General features: G+C 37.2%; 1 protein-coding gene and 1 pseudogene across 1 annotated transcript; one reads left to right on the top strand and one right to left on the bottom strand.

The window, feature by feature from the left end:
* Positions 1-548: 548 nt before the first annotated feature.
* Positions 549-1,171, bottom strand: LOC125103100 (myosin phosphatase Rho-interacting protein-like). Its single transcript, XM_047734889.1, has 2 exons — positions 868-1,171; positions 549-801 (listed from the first exon to the last, which is right to left on the bottom strand). Exons 1-2 carry the CDS (start codon positions 1,153-1,155, stop codon positions 730-732), a joined length of 360 nt encoding a protein of 119 aa, XP_047590845.1. The 5' UTR covers positions 1,156-1,171; the 3' UTR covers positions 549-729.
* A 6,486-nt stretch (positions 1,172-7,657) lies between these two features.
* LOC125103407 (uncharacterized) lies at positions 7,658-7,758 on the top strand (annotated as a pseudogene).
* The last annotated feature ends 10,562 nt before the right edge of the window (positions 7,759-18,320 follow it).

The following is an 18,320-nucleotide window of genomic DNA, read 5'->3' as shown; positions in this document are numbered from 1 at the left end:
CTCAGAACTTTACATTCTTATATAAACATATCAAGGTATATTTATTCTTCAATCTTTTGATATAAGGCGAAAAATTTTTTCTTCTGTTTAGGTCTCTTGATAGGAGGCATGCATTGTATTTCTTATATAAATATCAAAATATGTCTATAATTTCAGTTTCAGCTTCTTGTACTTGAGTGGGAACAGGGCAATTTCTAATGACTATGAGCCCCAACTTCCTCTGATTTTTTAGAACGGTCTCTGCACATTTGTGAGAGTTGCTCCATGAAATGAAAGACTGCACTTTGCACAACTCCAGGTCTTCTGCCATTCAGTATCCCCAGTGCATACCTAACAGTGGAATCGCTAAGACCAAAAAAAAAAAAAAAAAAAATACAGTCTGCATTTTTTTAAAGATTTATTTCTTTGAGAAAGAGTGAGCGAGAGAGAGAGGGCGCATGAGCATGGGAAGAGGCAGAGGGAGAAGCAGACTCCTCGCTGAGCAGGGAGTCCAAAGTGGGGCTGGATCTGACCTCACCAACTGAGACACCCAGGTGCCCCAGAGTCTTGTGTTTCCAGTTTCGATTGATAATACCAAATGGTTCTTCAAAGCAGCTGTCCCACCAGTAGTATGGTCCCACCAGCAATATTTTCACAAATGAGCACAAAAGCTGCTTTCACAAAAAGCAGCGCTTGGATAGTGCTGCCGCAGGCTGGGAGGGGTGTGTGTTCAAGTGGAACGGGACGCAGCTAGACTTTCTTCAAGTCCCTGGATTCAAAGAGCTTCAAGCGTTCTTGCACCGTCAGGCCTTCCTTCAGACTCTACACGACAGGGGACCTGGAAGCGGGCTCGTTTCAGTTATCCCATGAGACCTGCTCAATTACGGACTTGGATCTGATGTTTCGGAGTTGCCGGCTGACAGAGGATCTGTCTTTCTTTAAGTCAGGGTTGCTTTTAGATTTCATTATATCGTATCCTGACACGGGGGTGTTTTCTGGGGATTTTTCACCCAGTGCTTCCGTCGCTGCTTTCAGCTGCTCTTTCAACCTGCTGATGTCACAGTCGGCCTTTGCCCTCACAATACTGAGCTCTGTGTAGATGTCCTTGTACTTGTCACTAGCGTACTTCTTGTACTTCTTAATTTTTGCTAATCCTATTTGTTTTAAGTTTCTCATCTATTTAGAGATTGGATATTACTTACATGTTTATTGGCCAGTCAGGTTTCACCGTCTGTGAATTACACATTACAGTAACCACCCCCCACCACTACCCCTATACCCTTAGTTTCATTTTCAATGGTTTCAGTTACCCATGGTCAACCGCCATCCCAAAGCAGATGATCTTCCTTCTGACATAACAACATAAGGTCAATCATAGCCTAATGCTGTCATAATGCCTATGTCATTCACTTCACTTCATCTCATTATGTAGGCATTTTATCACCTCAGATCATCACAAGAAAAAGAAGACTGAGTTCAGTATAGTAAGATATTGAGAGAGAGAGACTATATTCACATAACTTTTTTTTACAGTACATCATTGCAATTGTTCTATTTTACTACTATTGTTAATTGTTTAGTATGCCTAATTTATAAGTTAAACTTTATCATAGGTATGTCTGTATACAGAAAATAGTACACTATCCCTTAGAGTGTTTCTTGCAATTACAAATAACATATTTTTTAAATTCGATTTTGATATTATTGATAAATCAAGTAGTATTACTTGATTTGCCCTATTGATTAATGCTAATCATTTGTTAAGTCTTGTATTTTCTCTATAGACACTGCAAATAATTCCAGATGCCAATCTTCTTTTTACTTGTGTTGTGCTGACTAGGACTTCTTTTTCTTTTTCTTTTCTAATTTGACAGAGAGAGAACATAAACAGGGGGAGCAGCAGACAGAGCAGGCAGAGGGAGAAGCAGGCTCCCTCTTGAGCAAGGATCCTGATGTGGGGCTCTATCCCAGGACTCTGGGATCATGACCTGAGCCAAAGGCAGATGCTTAACCAATTGAGCCACTCAGGTGCCCCTGTGCTAACTAGACTTCTAATACAAAGCCGAAAATGAGCAAGAATAGAGAATATATTTGTCTTTTTCTTACCTAGAATACTTCTAAGTATGATATTCATATATACCTTTGTTACTTTTATTTAAGAAATGTTGTACTAGTTAGCTAAAAAATTTTATCATGAGTGCTGACAGTTTCCCAGAATTTTTTATAAATTTTGAGGTATTAAATGATTGTTCTCCCTTAATATTACAGTAAAGTTTTTATATATTGAATATTGTTATATTTGGTTATTGTTGTATATTTTATAGTCATCTCTGTTCATAAATGAGCATAACCTACAATTTCCTATTCACATACGTCTTTTCTCAATTTTGCTATCAAAATTACACCAGTCTCAAAAAATGAGTTGGGGATTTTTCCCTCTTTTATGTAATGTTGGGTACATACAAGTCTTGAACTTACCTATTTTCCTAGTGAAATGTTCTTTCTTTTCATGTAACAATGCTCTTAATTTTTCTTATTTATTTATTTGTTTGTTTGTTTGTTTTGAGAGAGAGCATGTGTGAGCACAGGGTAGGACAGGGAGAGAGAGAATCTTAAGCAGCCTCCATGACCAACTTGGAGACTATCTTGGGGCTTGATCTCATGATCCTGAGATCACGACCTGAGCTAAAATCAAGAGTCAGATGCTTAAACAACTGAGTCACCCAGGTGCCCCACAATGCTCTTAATTCCTAGTAACTAAAGAATAATATTCTTAATTCTTAAAGAGTATTTGTTACTAACATATTTATATTAATTTTCCTCTACGTTAGCCTGGCCTAAAATATATTTTGTAGCCTTTAATTTTAGCCCTTATATGTCAAGTTTTAGGTGAGTCTCTTAAATATTACAGAGCTAAATTTTTAAAGATCTAATCCAAGATTCTCTGCTTGTAGCTACCAAATTAGTTCATACATATTTGTTGTAATACTTAAATATTTCCATTTATTTCTATCTAGTATCTTGAAACTTCTATTAAGGAAGCTTTTGATGTATTTCTTTTCTTCTTCTTCTTCTTTTCTTTTTTTTTTTTTTACTTTCCTAACTTCTGTTATATTGGTTGTTTCATTCTTTATATACTTTGGAAGCTATACCACCTATTCCTATTTTTAATGATTATTCATATTTTAATGTATATCGGGCTTATCAAATTATAAAATTAATCAATATACCTTCACTCCTCCTAAATAGAGAATCTTAGAATATTTTAACTCTGAGGTCTCCTTCAATCTTACATGTTATTTTTGCCCAGTTTTTAAATTCCACCTTGCTTTTAAACTTCTTTAAATTCCGCCTTGCTTCTAAATTCTCCCTCCCTCCCTCCATTTATTGTCAACATCATTGTTATAGTTTTATATAATACTTCTTTAGATTTATTTAATATTTTACCAATTTAGTCAATCATCATTGCTTTTTGTTTCCCACTCTTTCCTTTGGGCTAAATTTCCTTTTTACCAAAATTTACCCTTTGTAAGTTCTTATAGTGAAGCTCTGTGATTGCTAGATTCACCCCTTCTTGTTTTTCTAAAAATGTCTTAATTGTGTCCTCACTCTAGAATGATAACTAAACCTGGTAATTCTAGGTAATTATTTACTTTCGGCATTTTTAATATATCATTCTACGGACTGCAGACTTCATTTGTTATGTCATATTAAAAATTCAGCTGTTTGAGCAATCTGGGAAATAAACACAATCAATGGGTTTTTTTGTTTTAAAAAAAAATTCAGCTGTTTGTTTAATGGTCACTCCTTTTGTAACCAGACTTTTTTCTCTGGTAGCTTATAAAATCTCCATATTTTCTTTGTTAGAGTTAAGTTTCACTACAATATATGGCTGTGCATTTATTTACATTTATTCTGTCTTGTATTCATTGTGCTTCTGACTCATTATTCATGTTCTTATATCAACTTTTAAAATTCTTAGCCATTATATCCTTATGCATTGCCTTTTTATTGTTTTCCCTTTTCTTTATGGAACTCTTATTAGAACTATGCTGAACCTTCTCACTTTATCTTCAATATTTAAAATTCTTTTATACTTTTTATTTGAAAAGTTTTCATTTGAAATCTTTATTTTTTTATATCTTTCATTTGAAATTTCTTTCCTAGCTAGTGTAGCTAACTCTATGTTGTTTACATTCAACTTCTCAGACGTTGTATTTGAAAATGACAAGATGTGATGCTTTTTTCAGTACTAGAGATTTATAGTATACTTTTTTTTTTTAAAGATTTTATGTATTTATCTGTCAGAGAGAGAGAGGGAGAGAGAGCAAGCACAGGCAGACAGAATGGCAGGCAGAGGCAGAGGGAGAAGCAGGCTCCCCAATGAGCAAGGAGCCCGATGTGGGACTCGATCCCAGGACGCTGGGATCATGACCTGAGCCGAAGGCAGCTGCCTAACCAACTGAGCCACCCAGGCGTCCCTATAGTATACTTTTGAAAGGAACCCTCTATACCCACTGAGGAAAAATCTTGCTTAAACACTGCATGGTACAAAAATCTGTCAAGTACCCACATGAAACAACTGGGATACTTTCTCAAAAACTTCTCCAAACAGTATTCCAATAAGATGAAATATACCATTCAGAGTTTCAATCTCTTCTCTAAATTGTGGAGCTAGGTTGGATAAAGCACTGGTCAAACTCTCCACTGCCATTGTCTTTATCAATTAAAGACAGTAGTCCCAGTCATGGTACAACCCATGTGAGGATGAATTGCTACAGCTTTTTCAATGCTGCTGGACTGCACAAGTTGGAAGGTAACTGTCTCCTCATCAGCTAACATATATCTTTTGATGTCCGTGTCCCAAGGGCTATAGGACTAAGCTTAAAAACCTTAATAACATATTCTATTTGAAATTATCATACCATATGAGGAACATGAAAAGGGGAGAAGGCAGAAGTTGCCGCTTGGGAGTTCACTAGCCAACACACCTGTATTGGCAAACAATTTACATAAACTGCACTGCACTAAGAATTCCCTTTACAACTCACACATTAGGTTTCTTTTTTTTCTTCTTTTTTTTTCCTTTGCAATGACTATAGTAGTCATTATTAAGAGTTCTATTTTTTTATTTGCAAATATGTCTGCCAATATTGGCAAATACACTCTTCCATACCATCTTACTTTCTGTAATTTTAATGCTTACTTTTGCACTTTTAATCATCTTAAATGTACCTACTTTATCACTTCCATTGCTTTCTATTATCTGAAGGCTTAGGAAATCCATGTTCCTATTTACTGTGCCAGGTGGCTCTCATTCATGGCATGGTATTTCCTCACCTGTTTTACAGTCCTGGATTGTGACTTTATCTTCAGCAAGTTCTACTGAAATCTTTTGCCACAGGGGTGAAGGTATGATCCTCAAAAGTGGTTTTGCATTTGCTACTGTAAAATATCCCAGGGACATCTGCCCACAGCAATTTTTTACTGAATTTCTTGGCTTGAGGGTGTCCATAACATGTGGATATTATAATTTCAAACCTTGAGTTTCAGGTTCTCAGAAGAGATTTTCCTGTTTTTCCCTAACCCCTGCCTTCTACCTCCCCAACACACACACAGATAAGCCTTCTCATTATCTCCCTGTTTTTTGTGTGATGTTTTTCAGTTCACCTTACAACAAAGAGGGTGCAGACTTTCAAAATCCCGGCTTTATACAAGGGTTTTATTTCAGACTGTCTGCCTATATAAGACCAGCCTCATTTCCTCTCTATTGTAGGCATTAAAAGTCTCCTGCCTCAACCTCCAGGGAAGACTTAGCATCAGCTCAGACTCATACTTCTTTGATTTACAGTTTCTTCTTTATCCCTGGGACCTGTAGGTTCCCATTTTCTCATAAGCACAGTTATATATTTCTAAGAATTTTTATTGTATTTTATCCAGCATGTATAGAAGCTATTAGAATGAGAATTTTCTGTTTTATCTGCCAGCTTGCTGGAACCAGAAATTCTCAATTTTATCTTTTAACAGGCACTTCTCTTTTTGCACTAATGTTATAATGCTTTATATTCAGTTTAATTATATGATTATAATGATAAATTTAACTGAAACAAACAGACCTGTTTGTTTCATATACACAATAATTCAATTCTTTGTGAATATACAACTCTGATTGGTAGAAGCAGAAGTTTAGGGCATACTAGAAATTGTCCTGCAAGCCAGGTGTGTTTTGAAGTCTATAAACATCAATTTAGTGTGTTTCACAGAATGAACAGGGAATATTATAAGTCTAATAAGGGGGTTAAATGGAAAATAAGAAAGCATCCATCCTAACTTTTAGGAATGGAGCAGAGGAACTGGTGAGAAATGAATCTAGAAAAATTTGTTCGTTTCATGCCTTGAAAACATGACTCATTCTGAGGAACTTGACCTTAATCCTTAGGAAATGGTGGAGGAGGGCACTTCAATATACAGAGCTGTGGGTTTTGAATGAGAAAACATACAGGAAACAACCTGCATAAAGTTTTGCACAAATGTAAGACATTTTTTTCTTATTTCAGTATCTATAAAAGCTTCAAAAAGCCCCTAGAAGTTAGTGAAGCAGTATAAGTATTCTGATATTTAAATGGCTATAAATTCTTAAGCTACTTCAAGGTCTTTGCAGATGCTCTCCTATGGAACACTGGCTCTACTCATTCAGCCTGTGCCCCTCAGTAATTTTCTCCACCACCCAGTGAACCTCAGTTACATCCTCTACAAAGAGGTCTCTCAGCACTTAGTGATAGGGGAAGAGAGAACCCTCTTCCAAATGTGTTCATTCTCCGTGTACCCTACCTCAACCCAAGAGCTACTGGCTGCTACCTATATTTGCCATTCTGGTTTTCTTTAGAGCTGTTTTTACCCCTTACTAATTATGACTCATTGGTAGTTAATGTTTCTTTAGTTAAGCTTTTTCTATCTGAATAACTGTGTTGTTTCCATCTCTAAACTGGACCCTGAACTGGTAACACACACTGAAATTTGAGAACCAATATCCTAGATCACAGAATTATCCCAGAATTTAGAGTAATTTTCACCAAAAGTAGGTGAACAGTTCTAATGACTATATAAATGTTCCTTGGAGCACCTGGGTGGCTCACTTGGTTAAGCATCCAACTCTTGATTTTAGTTCAGGTCATGATCATTGGATTAAGCCCGACAGCAGACTGTGTGCTCGGCATGGAGTCTGCTTATCCCTCTTATTTTGTTCCTCCCCTCCACTTGTACTCACTCTCTCTCTCTCTCTCTCTCTCTCAAATAAACAAACAAAATCCTAAACAAATAAATAAATGACTATTCCTAAAAGATTGAGGGTCATAAGTGCCTGAAACTTAGAGGCTCAAATAACTATTTATTCAGGGAAATTCTCATATACAGTGTACTTTTACAGCCATGTATGTAATCTGTACATGTGTACCGATACTCTTCTAACATAAGGCCTATAAAACACTAAATGTTTTTAATCCCAAGTAAATATAATTTAAGGTAAGATTAATAATCAGTGGAACTAAAAGATAATATTTATAATTACACTTAAAAGTTGTTTGCAATATGCTAAAATTCTATTTGAGTCATGAAACAAGTACAAAAGTCAGGAAAAGAAAATATATTTTTAACAGGACATTCCAAAAGGAACATCCTTGTGCTCACTTCAGCAGCACATATGCTAAAATTGGACTGATACAGAGATTAGCATGGCCCCTGAGCAAAGATACGCAAATCTGTGAAGCCCTGTATATTTCTCTTTTGACAAAGGTGGTAAATTCAGACAATCTCATGATCTAATAAACCTTATTTTCGTTAATAAAGAATATCCTTTTTCTAAAAGAAATACAAGATTTCACACATAACATATTATAGCCATTACTGTAGTGAGATAAACATTGCTAACAGCAAGAAATCCAACCTTAATTTACTTATTGAATTAAAATAAAAACACCTATTCAATCAAAGTGACCTGTCCGTGCTGTAGTTTCCACTGCTTCAGTGAAACATTTCTTTTAAAAAATTAGGCTGTTGAAATGTAAGGTCCAGAAAAGAAAGTGATGATTGCACATCAAAACTGTAGGTCAAAAAGTTTCAGGACTTCAGCTTTCCTTTCCAAGCAAACTTCAATTATATGAATCTAAATTTTCAAAAGGCCTCTTATCAATCCCTGCTCCCCAAAAGTGGGTCAATGTAAAAATCATTCTTGATCCAGAACCTTGGAAGATTTTAGATTCGGGGTACATTCTTAATATCAGATTCATCAAAACACAAAAATCAGAAAGGTATTCTATCTTTTAAGGTATTTTCTTGCTAATATTGACACTTACATGAATATCCTTAGGCTTGACATTATTGAGTCTGAGACAAGTGACTAAAAAGTAAAGGTTTTCTCCTGGCAGAACCACAGCAACTTGTTCAGAGGGCTGAGGGGTCCCTGCAAGTCTCAGTAGCAGACTGAAACTTCAAATTCTTCCCATCTTCTTGGTATGTAAATTAATGTTGAGAAAAGTACTACTTTCAGATTTTCATTCTTGCCTCCAGTTTCCTTTGAATTTTAGTGGTTTCAATTCTTTGTCTTCTATGCAGAAATGTCACAGCAGAATCTCAGAAGTCCCCCCCACCGCTCCCCACAACTCCGGGCCGCTGGGGTGAGGAGGGTAAGACACTGCACAGCACTTCACGAGAATCTTAAAGGACATCTTGGAGGACTTGGTGCTCAAAGGGATGCTCCTCCCCAATAGACAGAACCATCTTCAGTGGTAGCTTCTGCGAGATGTAAAGGCCAGGGAACCGTGTCCCTCCAACAGAGAGAAGGAACTTGTGTCTGTTACTCCATGGACTAGCAACTGATAATGGCGTCCTCACTCGTGGTGACTGTTGTCTGTTGGTGTCTTTCAATCAGCTGGGCAGCCCCCTCCTTAATGCTACCTAGCCAAGGAGACATCCAAAGCTTCATTCAGTTACTTAGCAGGCATTTGTGCATTCCCTTCCAACGACAGGCACTGCATGACCTTACCCTAGCTGACAGCTTCACAGACATGCATGCGGTGATGGGAGTAGAAGGGAAGGGTTGAGAATGCTGGCTTTGAGGTCAGGCAGACTCAGGGAGAAATCCCAATTCTGTTACCTACTAGCTTTGTGATCTTAAGTTTGGCATCTATAAGAAGACAATACTTCACAGCATGGTTGAAGGAACTAGATGAAATCATATACACAGGGACTGAGCATGTGTCTGGCATATCATAAGAGTTCAATAAATTGTTGATATTACTTTGTTGTTATCATTATAATTATTTTTTAAATGTCCCTTCTGAGCTCCTGTCCAATATTTTCAACTGCCTATAGTTCTCTCTCCCTAGATGGCCTCTGTAAGTACATCAAATGCGTATTTCTAAAACTGGACCCATTAGCATTCTCAGGAAACCCATCACTATTTTTTCTTAATCTGTCATTATCTTTATGGACAAATGAAATATCTGGAAGCCACCTTTAAGTCCTGTTTCTTCTTCACTTCGATATTAAATATATATCATCTATTCAGTCCTTTTTAACTAATAAATGTATCCCTTTCTCCCTATTCCAACTGGCACTGCCCTTGTTAATGATTTCATTCTCTCTTTCCTGCACAGTCCCTACATCCAGCCACAGGAAATCTGCTAAAGAATCCTGAGTTCAAATATTCTGTCCTGTGAGCTTATAACTACATTAATACTTGTTGAACCATGTTCTAATTTTTTTACTCAAGAAATCCAGCCTCCCCACTGGCCTCCAGCCTCCCATCTGTGCCCTAAGTCATATGCCACTCTGCCACCAGAATGATCATTTAAAAAAACAAATCTCACCATATTTCTTCCACTCAAAATGTGGACAACCCTCTCCTACTGAGCTCCAGCTTCACTTCTGAGCCAACCGCTCCTGCCAAATTTATATGTACACACGTGTGTGTGTGTGTGTGTGTGTGTGTGTGTGTGTTATGCACTCTAGTCAAATAGGGCTGGGTTTTCCAAAGTCTTGAAGACTTCATTTGTGACTTCTACCTAGAATCCCTTCCTCAACCTGTGCCCCTATTCTGCCTTTCCTCCAACTGCCACTCATTCTTTCTCATTCTTAGAAAGTCACTTCCTCTGTGAAGACTTCCAAAACTTTTCTCCAGGGACATTTAACCAGTTTTGCTTCTGGCCTCATATGGTAAATACTCCACCATGGGCTTATTACAGAACAATTCCTCCCATGTATGACTCTCCCACCAGACTTTGGGCATTCATTCTACTAGACTTTGAGCTCTGCAGGGGCAAGTCAACAGTTTACTTCTTTATACTAACAACCTGTGGTTGGTCTTTGATAAACGCTTAATGTATGAAAGGATGAATGGACAGTTTAATCAGACGTGGAGGGAGGGAGCACTCAGCTCAGTTTCAGGGGGAAATGGAAAATACTCACTGGTATTTGTTTAGTGGGGAGGAAAGCAGCATCTCAAATAATAAGAATTCGCAAAGAAAAGGATGGCTTTATCTTTTCTCTTACAATGAGAGGCACACTGAGAATTACAAAATTACTATTAGATATCCAAGTAGCCAAAGGCCTGTGGAGTCAAAGAGTAAAACAGAAAGGTGTCAGTGAGCACTGTGTGCAGGCCCTTAGGAAAAAAAAAAGGTAAGTAATAACCAGTATCCCAGGTCATGTGCACAAGGCTTTGGGCAACTGGTGGAATTATTTGGTAATTTGAGGAAGACTGATAGCCCCATGTAGAAAGGTATGAGTGGGCATCCCACTGATAGTAAGATCTATACCTTGATCTTCATTTTCATTCCCTGAATATGTAACTGTGTCCAAATTTCCCTCTTTTAAAGGACACCATTATACTGAATTAGGGACACATCCTATTCCAGTATGACTTTGTCCTAAATTAACTAATTACAGTTGTACTGATCCTATTTCCAAAGAAGGTCACATTCTGAGGTACAGCAGATTAGGAATTTAACATATCAATTTTTAAAAGACACAATTCAAGAGATTAGATGGTGTTCATCCCAGAAGATCCTGTTTTCCCAGCATCTTAAGATGGCTTATGAGAAACACATAAGGAAGACAGCTGGGTTATTGATGGCTTAGAAAGAGAAGGGGTAGGAGATCCCTAGAAAACACTATTGACTAACCACCCAATCCCTGGGACCTGGGGAAGGGACAGACTATAAAAGGAGGGGGAGGAAGGGTCTTCAGAACCAGACCCACGTCTAATTGCTCTTCTGTAGGTCATGGAAGATGAACACCAAGAAGTTCTTGGGATAAAATCACCACCAGACTTGAAGGTGTCCAAGACTGGGAAGGCATTGTGCCAACAGGTTTACCCAAGTTCCAAGGTTTGAGAGAGGTTGATGAGTCACTGAAATTGAAGTCCTGTCTAATTCCTTGTATCCAAATACTGGTTATACATAAAACATAAATTGTTTGGAAAGAAAAAGGAGAATTTGATTAAACAGTCTCTCTGCTTTAATTTACAGAAGACAAAACCAAGACTCAGAGTAGGGATTATACGCTATGATGTAGAAGAAAGAGCACAAGACCAGGAAGCCAGAGAACACTGTTAAATCCACATTTTGACATTAAGGAAACTTTAGCAAACTTTATTGACTCACTGATCTGCACTACCATATCTTAAAATATGATACATCCTTCAAAGAATGGTCAGTTGATTAAAGGAGATAATGCATGCAAAATTACCATTCAACTCTAAGAGATGTTTCAATGAATTCCTAAGTACAGTGATCAAATCTTATTCTTATTGAATCTACATCTAGCACACATTAGATGTTCAACAAATGTTTGTTGAATGATTGAGTGAATTCAATCTCCATAAAGATAAAATCCTAGAATACAATGTCCAGATCTCAAACCTGAATACTAACTATCTGAAGCCTTGAAAACAGACTTTCCTTTTTTTAACAGCCAACCAACCCCAGAATCATAAGGACAATAGACTTCCTGAAGGCAGCATCTCAATAATCCAAAAGAAATTCTATTACTATGGTTGCTGCTTATGTTCTCAGAAGCCTATGGGACAGACCACATCCCCTGACAAAACTCAGAGGAGTATTCTCTGTACTCAGGGAAATCTCCCCTGAGTATTAACTACACATCTGGTACACTACTCAAAGGGTAGGCAAGTGAACCCAGAAAACAAAACCATAACAGCCAGGATAAACTTCTAACAGTTATTATTCCAGAGTCCTGTGGCCATATGCAGACCTTTGTGCACATTGTTATGGTTGAGTATTGTTACTGTATATTGCATGTTATGACCTAGGGCTTCTCTCTCTCTCTGGTGATTCACTTTCTTAGTACCATCTACATTGTTTCTTGCAGACTGATGAAAATAGTCACATAAAATCTCTTACTTTAGTACCTAACCAATGTTGGAGGCTGGAAAAAGGAAAGTTAATTTCAATGTAAACATAAGAAATTAGCCTAATTGTAAGACTTACTGAAATATCTAAATCATATGTTGCAAAGGGACATTTTTCAGGGAATTGTCCTTTAAAATTGAGATGGTGCTCACAACTTTGAATTTGTGGTTTCAGTCTTTAGAGTGATTAGATTGTGATGCCTTACCCTAGCAAGTGATGTTTAGGAGGCCATTAGATTCTGAAGAGGTGTATTTTACAGCATTTAAATAAACCTAAGTTATTGGGCCCTAAAGAGCATAACTGATCATCATTTTATATTTGATCAAAATGGTAGGCAATTATTTCTGTTGGGGGATTTATCCATTTGCATCTTGCAGTCAGTTTCAGAATTTTATTCCCCTGATCTTGCCTTGATATCATGATTAATTGATTGATTCAAGGGCCTGGGAGTCAATAAACTGAGTATTTGTTATTATTTATTATTTAACTGCCCCCAGTGTGCTGGCTGGCATTCAGAGGCTAAAAAAAAAATACAGTCCAGCTCTCATAGCTACTTTAAGACTTGATTATGCAGGAGAAAAAAAGGAAAGAAACCCCCTTTTTTGTTCCATCATGTGAATATTAAGAAAAAAAGATAACAAAGAAAATACATTTTGTATTTTTTTGGCCATTACTTAAAGATGTTCTGAACGTCCGGACTGTTGTTCACTTTTAATTTATTTTTTCGGTTTCCATGTATATCCATATAAATCCACATTTGTATCTGTACCTTCATCTGAAACTAAAGCTCTTAATTTAGTTATTCCTCATATAAAAATAATTCTACTTGGGAATAGTTCAAAAAACACCCAGGCTTAGGAAAAAATGAGCAGTAAAACTGTACTCAGTTCATAAAAATTTAAAAAGTGCAGAAAAATAAAAAAAATTTTTAAAAAGTATGTCAGGGTAACCCATGTCTTTTTTTTTTAGATTGAGACTAAGGCTTCCTCACATAATAAACACTCTTTTTCAGGATGGACTTAACAGTGGCAAAGAATGGGTCACTGATCCCAAGAAATATACCCTCATGATGCTTCAGTTTGCTGTCAGAGCCCTAAGCAAGTAAGAATATGACCAAATTGGCCAAATGAGAAGCAGCACAGTGAATAAACATGTTACCAAACTAATACTGTAATTCTCAAATCATGCTTTTTAAAATAATCATTCAAACATGCACCCTGGAAAAAAAGTGATTTGTTTTGTACATGATAGCATGCATGGGTACGATAGCCACCATTCAATTTTTAACACGATGGCAGGATGCAAGGTATTAAATAAAGATATACAGAACTTAGTGAATTTTTCCCAAGACAACTAAAATAAAGCCAGTATTAACTCCAAAACATAGATATCCTAACTCAGGATTTCCAGAGAACTATTTCTTCCTAGGCCACATTTCTACCCATCAGCTGTCAAATTATACAGAGATGCTGTTACATAAATATGCTACTCTCACTTGAAGTTCCAGGAGAGATGTTTGCATAACCCAAAAATGGAATTCACCACCTAAAGCCCAATAAAAAACCAAAGGTGTAAAGATGCTACTGAACTAAGATTGATGGTATGTCCTAAATGCACCAGCTGTATAAAATATGAAATCATCCACCATGCTGATGTCCCAAAGGAACCCGATGAGGGGCACATGCAATACCACATGTTTTGCATGACAGGCGAGACAACGGTGGTCCACCAGATGTTATTCTCCTTCTCATTTGCATGGTTAGGACATATGGTGACTAGGAAGAATGAAGCCATCTCTTAAGCAGTGATATGAATGGTTCAAAAGGTAATTGTTCCAAATTATAAACCCAACACCTGTCATGGATTAATGGTGGTGAACTTCTGAAAATAAATATATTAAGCACAACCTAAACACCTCATGTCATATGGTGTTTTTTATGCCTTACCACACATTTGCAATCTCTGAAATAAATCACAGCTCTTTGAATAGTTTGAGATTGCATAGTTTTATCTGGAGAAAGGTTTGGTTTCCTTACACATGTTAAACTTGAGAGTATTTCAACATTTGCAATAGCAATATTTGGATGTCAGAAGATCTAGATTTCAGCACCAAGGCATAATTTGGTATATAAAACATCTGGTGTGTTTGTGAGAGAGTATCAGATTTAATTCAGTGGTTTCCATATTCTTTCTGGTTCAACTATGCTTTTTGGAAGCAAGTTCAGTTTCTTGTCTTGTCTTTTCAATGGCTAAAGTAAGACTAACATATATTTTTAAAGGTTACCTTACATAAAATAATAGCAAAGAAGAAAGTAAATTTGCTCACTATCCTGGAAACACTAGCTGGGAACCCAGCTCCAACTTACTGCAGCTGATCCTTACCCTAGGGATATTTTTTTTTTAAAGAATTTATTTATTTATTTGACAGAGAGAGAGATCACAAGTAGGCAGAGAGGCAGGCAGAGAGAGATGGAGAAGCAGGCTCCCCGCTGAGCAGAGAGCCCGATGTGGGGCTCGATCCTAGGACCCTGAGATCATGACCTGAGCTGAAGGCAGAGGCCCAACCCACTGAGCCACCCAGGCACCCCTACCCCAGGGATATTGGAAACAAAATCTTCGTAGTGACTTTTGGAGCACAAATAATACCAAAACCCTAAAATTCAGTCATGACGAGAAATCCCAACAAGTACATAGAGTTGGGACTCCTTTTTCTTTGATTTGGAGCTAGCATGAGAAAGCCATTCCACTCTCTTCTCTTGCAACAGAACTGTTTTCAAGACAAGGAAATTTTCCTCCACCAATGGTTCTTGTGCTTTTATTTTGGCAGATCTCCTAAAATTCTACTAATGTCCTTGTTGCAATACTACAAACAAGATACATTAAAGGAGTCTAACCTGCTGTAAAACGTATTATAATTGATTTTTATGAAGCATCTTTTGCTGTAAGTCATCACACAGCAGTATTTTGAAGCTAGTATGGGAACCACACCAAAGAAAGAGAATAAGGTTTGAAGTGTTATTTTCTTCTTCAAAGGTGTTGAGCGAGCTTCTGAGTTGGAAACATCTCTCTAAACCAACGAGGATAGGATTTTAGAAGGGTGGCCCAAGATAAGCAAAATCCTAAAAAAACATCCAATAGCTTCTGTATCAGAAACCATAAAAGGGGAAGGACTTAACTGTCCCAGACATACCACAACTGAACACTTTAGGCCAATGTCTGCTGGTTTCAGTATCACACACTGAAAAGGTAATCCTACTATCTTTAACTTGGTGTTTATAAATACTGAAACACAATGAGAATTTTTCGACCAAATCAATCCTGAAAATAGAAAGTAAATAGACCTAGGAGACTGCATGGCCAACCACTTCTTGTGTTTATTGACATTATTTATTCATGTCCAGACACAGCTATGTCTATAGAGCAGAGGGTAACACCAGTACCAAAACCTTGCTATACAAGGATGGCTCCTGGTAAAATCATGAGTTTGGTGTGACTGACCAAACACTCATCATCTCAGTGTTCTTCTTTCCGTTTTCAGTGTCTTCCCCCAAACAATGTTTGGTTCTTTCTCTATCCCTACCCCTGCCACCACAAGGCCAAGGCACTATTCCACTGGTGAAATAATATTGCCAACCCAACCACACGGTTTCACACTGGAGATTTCTTGTAGATGTTCTTTATCAAGTTGAGGATGTTCCCCTCAATTCTTAATTTGCTGAGAGTTTATCATGATGGGTGTTGGATTTTGTCAAATGCTTTTTCCATATCAAATGGTATGATCACATCATTTTTTCTTCTTAGCTTATTAGTTTGGTAGATTACTTTGATTTTTAAATGCTGGAGCAGATCTTACTTGTTTTTAAAACCTGAACAGATAAACAAAACTCTAATCAATGGTTATAATTAGTAATAAAAGCCAGTCTAGCATTTTCTGAAATGACACAAAGACAAGAAATATTTATTAATACTGTAATTATTTTAATGTAGAGAAGGGATAAAACCATTTGGATTTACAAAAACATAAAATAATATTACTAAACATTGTTATAAGAATATTTTAATTTGGGGTGCCTGGATGGCTTATTCGTTAAGCATCTGCCTTCAGCTCAGGTCATGATCCCAGGGTCCTGGGATTGAGCTCCACATTGGGCTTTCCCACTTGGCAGGAAGGCTACTTCTCTCTCTCCCACTCCTCCTGCTTATGTTCCCTCTCTCACTGTGTCTCTTTCTGTCAAATAAATAAATAAAAACCTTTAAAAAAAAGAATATTTTAATTCTTATCTAAAGTTGGAAGCTCTAGGATTCTTCAAATTCTTTCCAGAAAATGCTTTCTTTACTTTTAGCAGGAAATGGCCTCCTTGATGGAGCTACATCACCAACTTGTAACTGAAGACTTTTAGTTCTAGGACTTTTAAATCTTACTGCATTTCCCACTTAGAAGCATAAACAGTAACAGGATCATATTACGGTGCTTGCTTCACAAGACATATAAAGTAGAGCTCATATCTGGATTTGTTCACAGGATTCAAGTCCCCTCTAAGCAAACTAAATTATAATGTGTATTAACAGAGAGTCCAGAGGTGTTAACCTTCCCAAGAGTACTGGCATTTTGTTTCTTTTTACCTAACACTCGACTGGAAGTTAACCACAAAGTTGGATATTCAGGCACTTGACAGAAAACCTATACGTCAGGTCAGGAGAGCTGCAAAGCATTTGGTGTCCCTCTCTAAACCTACTATATGGTTGACTGCCTAATTAAACTACACATAAGGCTTTCAGAATCCTCAGATAGCTAATTTTTCAATTTTATCCTGAATTTTTAGTTGCAATCAGTAGGAGACATGAGCTATAGTGAGATTAACCCTCCACAGCAGAACTACAACTCAACAACTAATTTCACAGATGAACAAAATGAGGCCCAGAGAGATGAACAATGATAACAGCAACTCCTTACATTTATTAAAGACCTTTATGGTTTACAAAGCATTTCCTTGGGACGCCTGGGTGGCTCAGTCAGTTAAGCATTTGCCTTCGGCTCAGGTCATGATCCCAGGGTCCAAGGATGGAGTCCCACATCAGGCTCCTTGCTAGTGGGGAGCCTGCTGCTCTGTATGCCTACTGCTCCCCCTGCTTGTGTGCACTCTCTCTCTCTCTCAATCTCTCTCTGACAAATAAATAAATAAATAAAATCTTTAAGAAAAAAAAAAAAGCATTTCCTCACAATATCCGTTTTCATCCCCACAATAATCCTTTACAAAGGTATAGCCTCATAACGCCATGGATTCCAGCACAAGTTGCAACTAATGCTATAAAATAATGACTGTGTTTAACATTTGATTTTTATTTCTCTCTGCTGTTTTCCTTGATTTATACAAGTACTATAAGCCAACAGACAATGTAAGAAGAAAAGGATTTACAGTGTTAGAACATAAATTTGCAATTAAATTTTAAGAGCCCAAACTGAGACCAAAAACCACTAGAAATATCCTATACCTTCTTCAGATATTCAAAGATTATGGAGAGGATAAAAATAGAAATCATGCTAAGCTGATCTATGATGAAGAGAGAGAAAAGGAATTTGAATCAAAACAAGTTTCTTGCCTGGGGTTTATCAGTGGGACATGCCTATCCACTATCCATCAGTATAGGGGAAGCCCAGATACCTGAGAGAGAGGAGCTCTTTGCCATTGGTAAAAAGAGGTTCCCTCTGTTTCTTAGTTTTACCTATTATGTTTTCTATTTTCATCCATTTTTCTTTTTCCACAATACTCTCATGTACCAAATCTCATTTCAACCACACAGTAACACAAAATTGACAAAACAGGTACTTGGTTTGTTGCTGACAGGTTTTTTACTGCTGTCTTTTCAGCTAAGAAACTAAAGCCCGGAGAGCTTGAGTGCTTGACTGAAGGT

The sequence above is a fragment of the Lutra lutra genome, chromosome 6 (genome assembly GCF_902655055.1).
Source record: "Lutra lutra chromosome 6, mLutLut1.2, whole genome shotgun sequence".
Lineage (NCBI taxonomy): Eukaryota > Metazoa > Chordata > Mammalia > Carnivora > Mustelidae > Lutra > Lutra lutra.
This window is presented reverse-complemented; position numbering and strand designations above follow the sequence as displayed.

Coding starts and splice junctions, on each gene's coding strand:
- LOC125103100 (XM_047734889.1), bottom strand. CDS start 1,155: ATGAGAAACTTAAAACAAATAGGATTAGCAAAAATTAAGAAGTACAAG. Junction 802..867: donor TCCGAAACATCAGATCCAAG/TCCGTAATTGAG, acceptor CCTGTCGTGTAG/AGTCTGAAGGAAGGCCTGAC.